Source organism: Cupressus sempervirens, chromosome 4 (assembly GCF_028749045.1).
Source record: "Cupressus sempervirens isolate cs-2001-9-10 chromosome 4, ASM2874904v1, whole genome shotgun sequence".
Taxonomy (NCBI): Eukaryota; Viridiplantae; Streptophyta; class Pinopsida; order Cupressales; family Cupressaceae; genus Cupressus; species Cupressus sempervirens.
In genome coordinates this window covers 738954608-738968280 of record NC_143121.1, presented here as the reverse complement: position 1 = coordinate 738968280, position 13673 = coordinate 738954608, and the positions used below count along the sequence as shown (strand labels likewise).

The window sequence follows — 13673 nt, the reverse complement described above, 5'->3', positions numbered from 1 at the left end:
AGGTCTTTTAGGCTAACAGGGTTGGATAGAGACCCAGTATGGTTATTCAGTGTTGGAGACTTGATGTTCTGGCAGTTATTGATCAGTTGGGAGACGTTCCTTGTTTTTAGGAGCTAGTTCCTACTTTTTAGGAGGTATGATCTTGCCCAGGGTTGGGTGTCCATGAGATTACTCTTTGGGTTCAGTTTCAGAGGGATAGGGCTTGTTTCCTAAATTTTAGGAGCATCCCTAGATTTTAGGGATGAGACTGCCAATGGATCCTTGATTTCCGACTTCAGTCACAGACAAGTGACAGGGTGATTTTATGGTTTGTGATATCAATTGGGCATTTTGTAGCTATTTGGGTTATATTTTTAATATTTCCTAAGTTAGCGTTTAATAATTAAATAAGGCCAAGCTATAGCCATTTTGGAGTAATAAGGGGTTTTTGGCCTCATCTGGGTTGCTTATCCCTTGGAGTAATCGCTCGTTGGAAAGGTCTTGAACTTTTTTAAATATTTATGTTTTGACTCAAAGCATTTCGGTGAACAAATTTCTTTCTATTGGGAAAAAGGTCATTTTTTGGATACTTAACCACTTTAAAAAGGAGAAATATATTATTTCATAACCTAATGCCACATGGAGACACTTTTAGGGTTTGAGCTAAGTTTGGTGGGTTATAAGGAGATGAAGACAAAGTTCCAAGGTATTGTTGACATATTACATTTCGGATTTGGGTTTTGGGCTCTGATTGAGCTTTCAGCATTTGGGACGCCAAACTCTCTTGCTTTGCCTGTTTGGGACGTAGCCCCCAAAACAGTGATTTGGATTCTTAGCAGTCAGAAGCATCTTGGAGATTGTGCATTGTTTCTTCAGGGGAACGCAGCATTGAGTCAAAGTTTTAGCTGGGGTTTGGACATTTTATCCACGTGTGGACACTTTGCAATTGTACGGCCACGCCTGGCAACCATATTCTTTCCCACGTGCAGCACTTGAAGAGCTGGAATCTAGCTGTAACTTCCTTCTGGGCTTATATTTCTCATTCACGCCTTTAGGTTGGCTTTGTCCTTGGTTGTATTCATCTAGATATGATTATAAATCTTCATCCGATTACTTATTAGGCATATATTCAAGAAAATCCGCTTGAAGCAACTTTGTTTTAAATATATTCGGAATACATTTTCAAAACTGGTTCATGTTATTGTAATTTTGTTATTACTTATTGAAAATCATCAAAAATACAAAACAATCAAACCCTTTTGCAACTTTTGTCTAGCTCTACAAGAGAATTTTAATAAATAGGGAAAACAAATTTAAAAATATAAATTTACAGCAGATTAGCAGAAGAGATCCATCAGGGATCTTTCAATGGTATCAGAGCTTACATCCTGCCAGCCTGTAGGGTTTGTAAGAAATTGTCACAACAGATTTCAGCATCTAGGTACTGGCTAAAAAGTTTTGATAATTCATTTTAGCATCTAGGTATTGGATAAAAAGTTTTTATAATTCATTTCAGCATTTGAGTACTGGCTAAAAAGTTTTGATAATTCATTTTGGCATCTGGGTATTGGTTAACAAGTTTTGATAATTCATTTTGACATCTGGGTGCTAGCCAGAAAGTTTTGATAATTCATTTTGGCAAGGGTTTGGAATAGATTAAGAACCTACCATGGCTAGAAAGAAAAATGGGTGCTCTAAGGTTTCATCTTCGTTAACAAGCACAAGTAAGATGCCTCTTGCCAAAACATTCAATGTTGCAGTTATGAGCAGCTACCATCAGTATTGTTCTCTTCCTAAGGAGATACGCAACCTCCTTTCCTTTACAGAATTTATGGATGTACCTGAAGCAGATGATAATTGGGTATCTACAAGCTCTTTTCAACAGCAAAAAGAGAAAGAAATATTAAATGATAATAAAGAAGCCTTTGGTCACAAATTGGAACAGATTACAATCAGGGGACAAACCATTAGAGATGTTGGAAATGTGACACCAAGGTGTGAGGCCTATTCTGAAATTTGCAACAGCAGTTCAAATCATGAGGTAACATTTATTTCAAATGGAGGTAATAATGTTGATGATGGTATTCAACTTAAGAATGGAACAACAAGTAATACAGAGGGTTAGGATTATTTTGGTGAGTTTGCACAAGAGAGTAATCCGGACATATGCATTTCAAAGGCATTGGGTGATGAGACTTCATCTCATGATGAGTCTAATTTCTTAGACCATATCCTAGAAATCAAAGTAGTGTGTACTCATAGTGACACTAAATCCCAAGATCATGATTCAGCTGTATGTGCAGACACATGGGGAGTTGATGAGAGTGAGCATAGTGCGGTGACAGCAATTTCATCATTGACAGAGGAGGTGGTCTCAAAGGTACAAAGTTGCAGTACTATAAATGAGGATACATGCATTAGTGAATGCATACTGGATACTCCTTACAGCGATGTACATGACTCCGACACAGTATTCTACCATAGCGTAGATTCAGAGGTAGTACACATGCCTGAGAACTATCATTTTCAGACTCCTCATCGCTTGATTAGGCAACTCAGGGTTGATGACAGGAGGGTAGACATAGTGGTTGAGCACTTTGATGTCACTCAAAAGATGTTATCTACACTCTGTTGGAGTGCTCTTATGACTGATGAGCAAGATAGTGGAGGATTTTCCATGGCAGATTTCCATGCTCTTCATAAGGCTATGGGGATATTGAAGCAAGACATATATTATCCGTGTTGTGATAGTGCGCTCCCATCTTCAGAGGATATAGTTATTGACTGTAGGCACCTGACTTAGCAGTTTGGAAGGATTGGTTGGTGGGACCAGCAAACAATCGAGCATTATGTCAAGCAGTTTCCGACATGGGCTATCACATCTATATCACAGAGACTTCATCCGAGATCATGGTTACAGGATGATGTGGGTATTAGCAGACACGATGCTTTGGACGATTATTACTTTCATGGTGGTATCACAATGGTTGCGGAGAGATATGGCATGATAGAGGTTTCTAGTTATCCCTATTTATACCTAATGGATGAGTGTTGGTTCAGATGGTGTTGGAATCCGGGTGCTGTTTTGTTTGACGCCTTGTCTTACAGGGATTCTAGTATGTTACCACCTTGGTTGTGGGAACACTCTCATCCAGTGTGGGATCCTGGTATTATCCTATGCAGTGCGTTTGACTAGGCGATCCTTGATGTGTTGCTTCATTTCACACACCCAGGAGTATATATCAGAGTGGCACAACAGCAGTTTGTTCATTGCTTGTGGGCAAGCATCTTCGAGAGGGGAGGACTGTCATGTCCCCTCTTTTAGCTCAATCTAGCAGAGACATTTGAATCAGCTTATTATGAGGTCTTGTAGGCTGACAGGGTTGGATAGAGACCCAGTATGGTTATTCAGTGTTGGGGACTTGATGTTCTAGCAGTCATTGATCAGTTGGGAGACGTTCCTTATTTTTAGGAGCTAGTTCCTACTTTTTAGGAAGTATGATCTTGCCCAAGGTTGGTCTCCATGAGATTACTCTTTGGGTTCAATTTCAGAGGGATAGGGCTTGTTTCCTAAATTTTAGGAGCATCCCTAGATTTTAGGGATGAGACTGCCAATGGATCCTTGATTTCCGACTTCAGTCACAGACAAGTGACAGGATAATTTTATGGTTTGTGATGTCAATTGGGCATTTTGTGGTTATTTGGGTTATATTTTTAATATTTCCTAAGTTAGAGTTTAATAATTAAATAAGGCTAAGTTATAGCCATTTTGGAGTAATAAGGGGTTTTTGGCCTCATCTGGATTGCTTATCCCTTGGTGTAATAGCTTGTTGGAAAGGTCTTGAACTTTTCTAAATATTTCTCTTTTGACTCAGAGCATTTCGGTGAACGGATTTCTTTCTATTGGGAAAAAGGTCATTTTCTGGATACTTAACCACTTTAAAAATTCGAAATATATTATTTCATAACCCAACGCCACATGGAGACACTTTTAGGGTTTGAGCTAAGTTTGGTGGGTTATAAGGAGATGAAGACAAAGTTCGAAGGCATTATTGACATATTACATTTTGGATTTGGGTTTTGGGCTCTGATTGAGCTTTCAGCATTTGGGATGCCAAACCCTCTTGCTTTGCTTGTTTGGGACGTAACCCCCAAAACAGTGGTTTGGATTCTTCGCAGTCAGAAGCATCTTGGAGATTGTGCATTGTTTTTTCAAGGGAACGCAGTATTGAGTCAGAAGAGAGGAGTCCTTAAACAAACAAGATCAAGACCCAAGATGACCCCTTCCATCTGAAGAGAAAAGTGTCATTCTAAGCTTTATTAACGCTTCATTTCCTGCGCTAGATCGTTGCATCACTTCCATCCTCACCTATTATTCTCTTCAAATCAAGAGCATAGCACCCTTGAAAATGGAACCCAATGTTCCCCTTTCAAGTTGATCAAAGCATAGTTGGAAAACTCTCACTCGGCAACAACTCGCCAAGCCCCTAAAAAAAATGGGGAAAAACAAGGCCAGCTTTTCAACAAAACTCGGGAACGTAAAAAACCACCTAAATTTCATTAAAAATACAAATTTCTTTTTGGCAAAATTCATTGAAAAGAAGGATGTAATGAGTTAATTAAAGAGAACACAAAAGAAACAAGCAGAGTTTAGATAAATATAAATACATAGTGGGTACAAAATTGCTTTCTCATGCGAAATGCTGATCACAAGAAGCAAAATAGTAAATAGTTGTGTCAAATTAGAAGCAAATACATCATTACAATCACATCTTCCTCTTCCCAACTCTACTAGCATCCTGTAATTCTCTATTTTTATATAATAAATATAGGTTTTTTGCCTTTTGTTTTTAACAAAAATATTATAATACTTTTAAAAAAAGGTTTTTTAAATTTATTTTATTTTTTAAAAATAATTTTCAAAAAAAATCGGCAATTTCTTGGCAAGTTTTTGCAAAAACTCAGCGATTTTACCACCTACCGAGTCGCAAGTAAATCTAGGGAAAACTTGTCGATCCCAAAAACTCGGAGATTACTTGAAACTTGCTGATTTTTGGGTCATTATGCCAACTATAGATCAAAGCATTCCTTCATTTTCATATCCTCCCCAAGATCCCATTATTACTTCATCTCCATATCCTAATACTTCATATCCATCACAAGATCTCATCAGCCCCAATGATAATCCTCCTCAAGATCCTACCATCCTCCTAATCCCCTCATGGTCCCAACAACTATACATGAGTTGTTCATAAACCCCTTACATACCAAATTGATTCCTCCACATTTATCCAATCTAGCTTATGCATAAGCCTATCATTTCTTCCATACCAAATTCATCTCAAAATATGCACTTCGCCTCCAACATTGTGAATAGAATTGTTTCTACTTAGGGAAAATTAATATCTGCCTTACAACCATATGGGCTTTCTTAACTACCAAAATGTACAATTAATAGAGCATAGGTCCATAAATATTTGAACATGGGTCATTTTTTGGGGAATCTCATGTGTCACACACTCAATTGTAGAATGGGCATCTAATCTACCTATACTTATAAATCTGAAAAAATGACATAGTTTAATAAGTGTTGATCAACAATTGATTTTGGACCTAACAAATGTACATATTCGGAAAGATAAATCTTATGAGACATAAACAAGTATTCAAATTTGATAATGAACATGAAAGAATTTAAGAGTTTTAACTATGCTACAAAATTGCTTCATAGAGAAAAATGACATATGACAAAGAAATCAAAAAACAATGACTCGTTCCATAAAGAATACAAAGTATCATTAAGTTGCTCGTAGCACCTCTTAGGACCAACATTAAACCTCAAATGAATTTAAGGTGGCTTGTAGAATAAACCTAATTGGAGTTCATCATTGTAATTATGAATTAAAGTCAATCCCTTATCAACAAGACTCTTTTGATATTCACTTACAATAAGCACTTAAAAAAGCCCCAAGAAGATAATTGAATGAAGCAAACAAGGGTCTAGAACACAAAAATATATACAATATAATCTATTTGTTTTCATCAATGCACCTAGCTGGATATTTGAAGGAATACTACTAAGGCCCACAAGACCAACTGGTCTACAAGACCAAGAGCTATACATTAAACCATTTTCAAATTCCTTTCAATGTCACCTCTTCTATTATACATCTTGACCAAGAAGCTCACCATTTTCTAAAGCCTTGCCGCCACAACATCTCATTCAAAATGCCCACCTTCAAATTGTTTTCAAATTGAATAAGGATATCCACATATGCTACACACTTTATGATGAAGTGCCACTCAATTTCAACCACTCCACTATTACAAAAGATGCAAGTTCTTTCCTCCCACTTCCCCTTGGGGGTTGTCCATCTATCCACATTTCACATTTTGGATGATGAGAACCAATCCTCGCCTATGCTATAAAAAAATTAGTATTTCCCTTAATTGCAACCCTCAATTAAGTTATTTCATCATGCTTCCATGTGGGGTTGAATTCTTTAACATAGATGTTTTTGTACTTGATTTTGTCCACATGGCAGTTTTGATTTTTTCTTAACAATGACTTTGTTATCTACACATTAAATGTTAGGGCATTCTTGCCAAATAATGTCCCATTTGTCCATCCACTTATCGTTTTCTTTCCTCCAAGTCCTTTTCCTATAGTTTAACTCCTCAACAACAATTTTGGGCAAGTGGTGCTTATCCTTGTTCTCAACCTTTATAAATAACAAAATAAATTGTCCATGCCTCCATCAAGAGCATACCAAACTCAACAAAAAGGATCTCATATGGGACAGTTGATTTTACTTTGAGATTACTACTGATTAGATGCTTTTGAATTCTTTCTACTTATCTTTGCTTGTGATATGACATGTTGCTCCCCATATAGGACAATCAACAAACCAAAAAGAAGTTTCTTGGTCTTCCAAACCCATAACTTCACTTTGTTGCAATTGCTTTGAAGAAGATAAGAAGCTCCCCATCCTCCTTAAATCCATTTTATCCCACATAAAGAGAGCACGATTATACTGAGAGGGGGGTGAACCAATATAATAATAACTTTTCTTTTTTAAAATTTTAATCCACACAATAGAATCACTAACTGAAATAGATAATTAGGCACATAAACATAATGACACAATATTTACGTGGATACCCAATGTGGGAGAAAACCACTGCAAATTAATTATTTTTTATATAAACTTGTTCTTTTGAAATGATTTGTAGGTACCAACCTACTAGAGGCTGCAGCCTCTATGTTTATGAACACAAACTACCAGGAAGCACCCACTCACACACTTTGCAAGCACCAACCTACTGGAAGCACCAACTCCCACTGCTTGTCTTTGTAAGCACCAAACCACTGCAGACAAACTGTTCTTCCACCTTGACTATGTAAACTGTTCTTCCACCTTGACTATGTTGTTTACTATAACTGATGATGGATACTTTTTAAACCCTTGAAATCAATCAACTCTATTGTGCATGTTTCGTTGATCTGCTGTATTTCCTTCTTCAAATCTGTATGTCTCATGCTTTCTATTTACAAGATAGATCTGTACACTTCACACATCCTCCATACTGTATTCATGGATGCTCTTTTATCACTGCCTTCCACATACATTCAATACCTAATTATATATATCAGATTTGATAAATCTGAGTATATAGATGTAATTATTTCCTCTTTATTTACTCATCTTTTAATATTGTGATATTCTTCAATCTTCACTCCTCTTTTACTCTTACTATTTTTTATTCTACTTGTTTCTCATTTCACCTTGTTATTCACTGTATATTTATATCTATTTGACATGAAGGATATGTCTCTTGATTCATAACTCTTCATTATAATTTAATCCCCTTTTTCAATCATATTTTTATTAAGACCTTTTTTAATTATGATCACAACCGTTTAATCTATTTGCAAACTTTGAATAAGTTAATTCTTTGTTATTGCTGCTTGCTTTCTTTAATTATATATGAATCAAACTCTTAAAATTTCTGATGATGCTTTGCTGGCATATATTTAAATGTTGACAGGGTTGAACTCCTTAATTGTATTCCACCTTTACATGCTGCATTCTCTATTTGTATTCTAGAATCCCAGATGTCTCCCTCTAATCATTTTTGTCTGACGTGGAGTCCTCTTTGTTCGATTTTCAGCAGTTGACCATCAGCATTGGTCCATTGCACAGTTTGACACCATATTTTTATTGTATGTGCACATCCTTCATATTATTGCAGCATCCATAAAACATCAATTCGCTGTATACCAATATTGAATGTTGTTGCTATATAAACTTGTTGTCAATCCTTGTTATGAAGCTTTCATTCCAAACAGGAATTTGTCTTTTGTCACAGTCAAACATAATACCAGTGATGTCACTGCCTTCACCAAAAACATATATATATCATTTATATTCTACTAGACTCCACGTAGGCTCGTATGTCATTCTTTTATTTTTCACGTTGAAGTTGATAACATAGTGTTGACCTTGCTCATAGATATATTCTGATTACTCTGAATGATTTTTCCCAAGCTTGTCATATATCTCCCATGCTTCTATGTTATCGGAATTCATAGTCTTTGTAATACAACCTTTCTTTCATAATCCCAACTGCCCATATAAAGAATTTATGACATTTTGGAACATGGTATCAAGTTATTACTTTATCATTGACGTGTATATTTTTCTCAACGATCTTAAGAATGAGATCACCCTGTCCTCAGCACAATGCACTGGATGTGTTACTAATGTATTTCATGGTTGTCCCCCATCATCTGTAGGTATAGTTACTTCAATACTCATTTGATTGCTGTGCTCACATGGTTTTAATATTATTCTTGACGGTATCTTAATATGGCAAATCTTTTATTACTGTTACTAAATTTTTTCACTGCATATAACACATATGCTCAAAGTAATGTTTATTAGGATATATTGTCTGTTTATCTGTTTTCTTGTGATTCTTAACTGCCTATTATACTTGCCTTGTTTATAACACCATCTCTTTCTAACAACAATGTCTTCATACATTCGACATCAATGACAATATCTCCATCACGTCTCCCAAATGAGCCAATAGTGAAAATCAATTCCTAGGTGCTTGAATTCTTCCACTATCTCCTAAGATATTTACTCAAAGATAAAATTAACCTGCTACTTCTTCCTTTTAAAAGAAAAAATCGTGACATTGGTTTTGTTGGCTTTGTTGGTGTCCACTTGTATCCCAACATCCTGGCAAAACAGCTCTGCAGAATTCATTGGTCTCTCAACCCTTCTGATTAGGATAATTTCATCACCACTCAAAAGTAGCTTCATCATGTAACCAACTGATTCATTACTGTTTCCAATGGTCTTGATTAACCATTCCTCTATCTTATCAATAAATAAATAAAACAAAGTGACGAACAAAAACACCCTTGTTTGACTCCAATGTCACTACCAAAACATTCAAACAGACACTCTTCAATTCTGATTTTAGCTCTAACTTGCTCATAAAGCTTATGGACAGTCATTCTACACTCATTTGGAATCCCAAATTGTCCCATTTTACTCAAAAGCTTATCCCTAGGAACTGTGTCAAAATCTTTTCTAAAATCAATGAAGCAACAAAAGGCCTCCACAGCTTGGGTGTCACAAATCTTTTCATTGAAGTACTTATGAGTTATGACTGATGCAATGGTCAATGGTAACAGTTCTTTGACCCAAAAGCACCTCACCCTTTTGTCCGTCCACTCTCTTTTTCTGCCCAACTACTGATTTTGCCATTTTCTATATTGTAATTAAAGATCCTTTTGGTGTGTAGGCCAATATCTCAACACCTCATTTTAAAAAATCTGCCTGCAGCCAATCAATGTCTTGAGCTTTACCACTTGCTAAATTTTTTATACCTTGCTGATATCATCCACTAAGAATAGCTTGGCTGTAGTTTCAATTATTGGAGTGCTAGTTTTCTCTTGTGCCAGTTCATAGAGGAGCTTCACATTATCTAACCAATGTATATTCGTGATATTATTTTCTATTTGTTTTCCTTTTTTTCTATAGTTTTCCAAGAGCCTTTAGGGTTGTGTTTCCCCAAAGAAATTAATTCTTTTCACCTTGAAATCAAATAACTTTCCTTTCTTACTATATCACTTTCTTATAGTTTTTTCTTGTTTTCAGTGTTTAACTCATTCTCTTAAAGGGATCTTCTAGTAGTTTTGTACTCTTCGTCATATCAAGAGTTAGATGGAAAAGTGTTTCAAACTTCCTTCATAGATTGAAATATCTTACATGCCACAAGAATGAAATTTCTTGTGTAATTGTTGGGTCTGCTCTCTTTGTATACCGTTTGCGAAATTTCCTTTTTTAATCTTGAGGCTCTTTTATGTACATGCCTTTTCATTTCATACACAAAAGCCAATTCAATTGGCTCATTTATAATTGTGATTATTTACCTCAACATTTGGCCATAGTCCATTCTTTTGTATGGTATTGAACTATGGAATTTAACCTAAAACTGGTACCTAACATAATTAACATTTACCAACTTTTTTTCAAGTTTTTTTTTTTTAATTACACTGCAGGAATTGGGTGCAGCACGGCCCCCCCTATAAACTGCAGTGCGCCAGGTAAACTTTTTAACGTGACCGGTAGCGTTGGCGCGACACACCCACCGGTACCACGGGGACAGGGGAGACTAGAACCCGTGACCAACCCCCTGCAACAGGGAAGATTTAGCCAAACAAGCTAGGGCCCCTGCCCTAACTTTTTTTCAAATTATCAAGCAGACATTTTTTAATTTCCACTAGAGAGATTAGTATTATCGACAATCAAATTACTGTAGCTAGCAACAAAATTATCATGAAGGACATGACTTCAGTGATTTTAACCCTTCCCTTCTTGATGGTAACATCCCACTTCTGTTAGTTGTGGCCTGGAAAACAATGCCAACTCCATAATTATATGATAGTAGGTCTCCAGATTATTAAACACTTGCATACGTTGTAACACTACACACCTTCCCATTTGTATGAATGTACCTCTTATATGATGAAGATCAGCAATAATACTTCTTGCCTGCTCCTTTCAACTTATATCAGCATTTTCTTGCTTTTTGCTGTCCTTATAATTATTAATATCAACCAGGCAAAATTCAATTAAGCATCTCAACTCAGATATCCACATCATCCATCTAGATGACATTAATATATGAACATACATAACATGAGTATTCCATATATCAAGATCTCTTATTGTGGGAGCTTCCATAGACTGAGTTCATTACTCAATTACAAATGTGATAGAAAAACTAAGCTCAACTAATTGACGACAACAAAAAACCGGTAGAGCATTTGAATCTTTGATTATAATTGATCTGATGCGGTTCAGAAGGTATAGTCATGAGACATCGTAACTGTTTTTCATTGTTTGTGTTTAGAGTCAATACAAACCCTGTCAAAAACAACTTCTTGACCTGGAATTTGAAAGATGTGGCTCAATATCTTATAAGTGGACTCTCAAAGATTAGATTTCTGCTTTGTTACATTCGATTGTCCTAAATTCTTGTCTATTTCACTTTTGCAACAGTTTAGAATCATTAAATTGGAAATATACTCTCATTTTATTAGAGATTGACTCTCATCTCATATAATAATGAGATGCACTCTCATGTTATTGGAACTGCACCCTTGTCATGCTTTCTTTTTCTAATTGTCATCTTTTTTCAATCCTGAGTATTGAATCTATTAACAACTAGTGCAAATCAACAACTAAACTAAATTTAGTATTTATAAGCAATGCATGTCATGATGTTTAGATAACCTATGAACCGAAGAAAGCCTGTGAGGAGGAAAGGTTCTTTTAGGGGAAAAAATCTTATGACAAGAAATATTCAACTCTAAAAAGAATTTCATTTCATCACATAAGAATGACAGGAGAAATAGGCTACAGTTTGCAATGATACATTTTGGTAGTTCCGTGATATATATTGGCACACTCAAAAAATCTTATGTAAATTTAATGCCAAAATCTTGACCACGTAGACTTTGTTTTCCCTTCAGTTCTAATTTGTCAAATTTAGGAAAACTGTTGCTATGAATGTTGAGATGAGAAACAAGTTATCCAAGCTTTTATTCCATTGTCCTGGCCTATAAATTTTAAGTGCCAGCTTGTGACTACAAATATCAAGTATTTTAGAGCTTCTTATAATCAATTCTGGAACAATTTAGATTAAATAAATAATTTCCATCCTCCGCTTAATTTAAGCTGCATACGATACCACATAATTTTATTTTATTGCTAAACAGGAAGAAATACACTTACATATACGAGCAACATTCGGATCCTCATCCTGAATTGCATCTGCGGCATGTAGAATGGCATCAATATTACTACCTCTCCCCAGAGACGATGGAACACTGCCAAAAAGCCCTGCTGATGCCCTGCCACCTGCCCTCCCTCCACTGCGAAGCTGCTCTCGCTGCAAAGTGGCTCGAACCAGGCGCTCCCAGTTCCTCTCAACCCTATCCATATCTCTAGCTCCAGCTAAACTCAGTGCATGGCAATTATCCTAGATTCAAAGCACATATCGCACTCTAGAGATCAGAAAAATACTTAACTGAATATACTGAGCTTGCTATGTTTTGAAAGCTACACGCCACGCAATTCAGAGTTAAAGAAGTGCTATAAATTACAACAACAACGGATAGGATCCCGCGAGAGCGTTACGTTTTGCACTGGGGTTTGACAAATTTATCATATTACAACATAAGAATCATCACAACAAAAAGAAAATCATCCGTTGCAGAGTGAGGTAGGATTGGGCTAAAACGTAAGCCCGGGTTATCCAAAAGTGCTTTGGCAAATATCTTACTACGAAAACCTTGGATGCTCAACTCAGAATCCACGAATAAATTAGGACTAACATTAATTTAGTCAGCTTGCTTCAGTTTAGACAATCAATCATATAGGGTTTTGGGAGGATTTCAAAACTAGATCGCGGTAGTGTTTGTACAAGTACGATCGAACAGCCGTCTGCTGTTCTTTATTTGGTTTAAAAACACAAACACTAATCTTAGAAACTATTAAACAAAACAAAAATAGACAACTTACATGTAATGAAGATTCGGAAGCAAGCAAGATCGTCACAGACCGTTCCAATCAGCGAAAAACAGCAAAAGACCAGAATGTATTAACTGTAGTGAACTTCAAATAAACCTTAGCTCAAGACTGAAATGAGCGGTGTACGAAACAATCTCCAGAGATTCTGCAAAAGAAAGCAGAATATTTAAGGCATATTATCTGAACAGGAGAGATAAAAAGGGTTAGCTGGATGCCTGTAATAATTTTTCAAAATACCGACTGAAAAAGGTTAAAGCTTCCATATAATACACGGGGCTGACGCGGCCTTCCAGTTTTATATTAAAACATTTAAAAAGCAAAGCCGTTAAGGAACTGCCAGATATATATTTTCGCCGGAATTTTCAAAGAGGGCAATTGAAGTCGGTAAACTGCGAAATAAGCAACCCAAACGCGCTTATAGTTTGACTTAATACACCTCCTAAATTTATTTAGTCGAACCTCCAATAAATACAGTGAGTGAAGGACGATTTGATTTTTTAATTAAAACGGTAAAATTATAAATATATGAATAGTGATAATTCTGACGTGCCCGTTAAATTGGTTTGTGGATTGGATGTG

The 13673-nt window shown here is 36.1% G+C and overlaps 1 protein-coding gene across 2 annotated transcripts in view; it reads right to left on the bottom strand.

Moving 5' to 3' along the window:
* The window catches only part of LOC149563455 (callose synthase 10-like), a 190269-nt gene extending 176941 nt beyond the window's left edge, over positions 1 to 13328 (bottom strand). For both annotated transcript variants that reach the window (XM_089826706.1, XM_089826707.1), the window contains exons 1-2: positions 13086 to 13328; positions 12297 to 12543 (exon numbers count right to left, since the gene is read on the bottom strand). In XM_089826706.1, coding sequence (XP_089682832.1) covers positions 12297 to 12504 — 208 coding nt within the window. In that variant the 5' untranslated portion in view covers positions 12505 to 12543; positions 13086 to 13328. The remainder of the gene's footprint in view (positions 1 to 12296; positions 12544 to 13085) is intronic.
* Between the last annotated feature and the right edge of the window lie 345 nt (positions 13329 to 13673).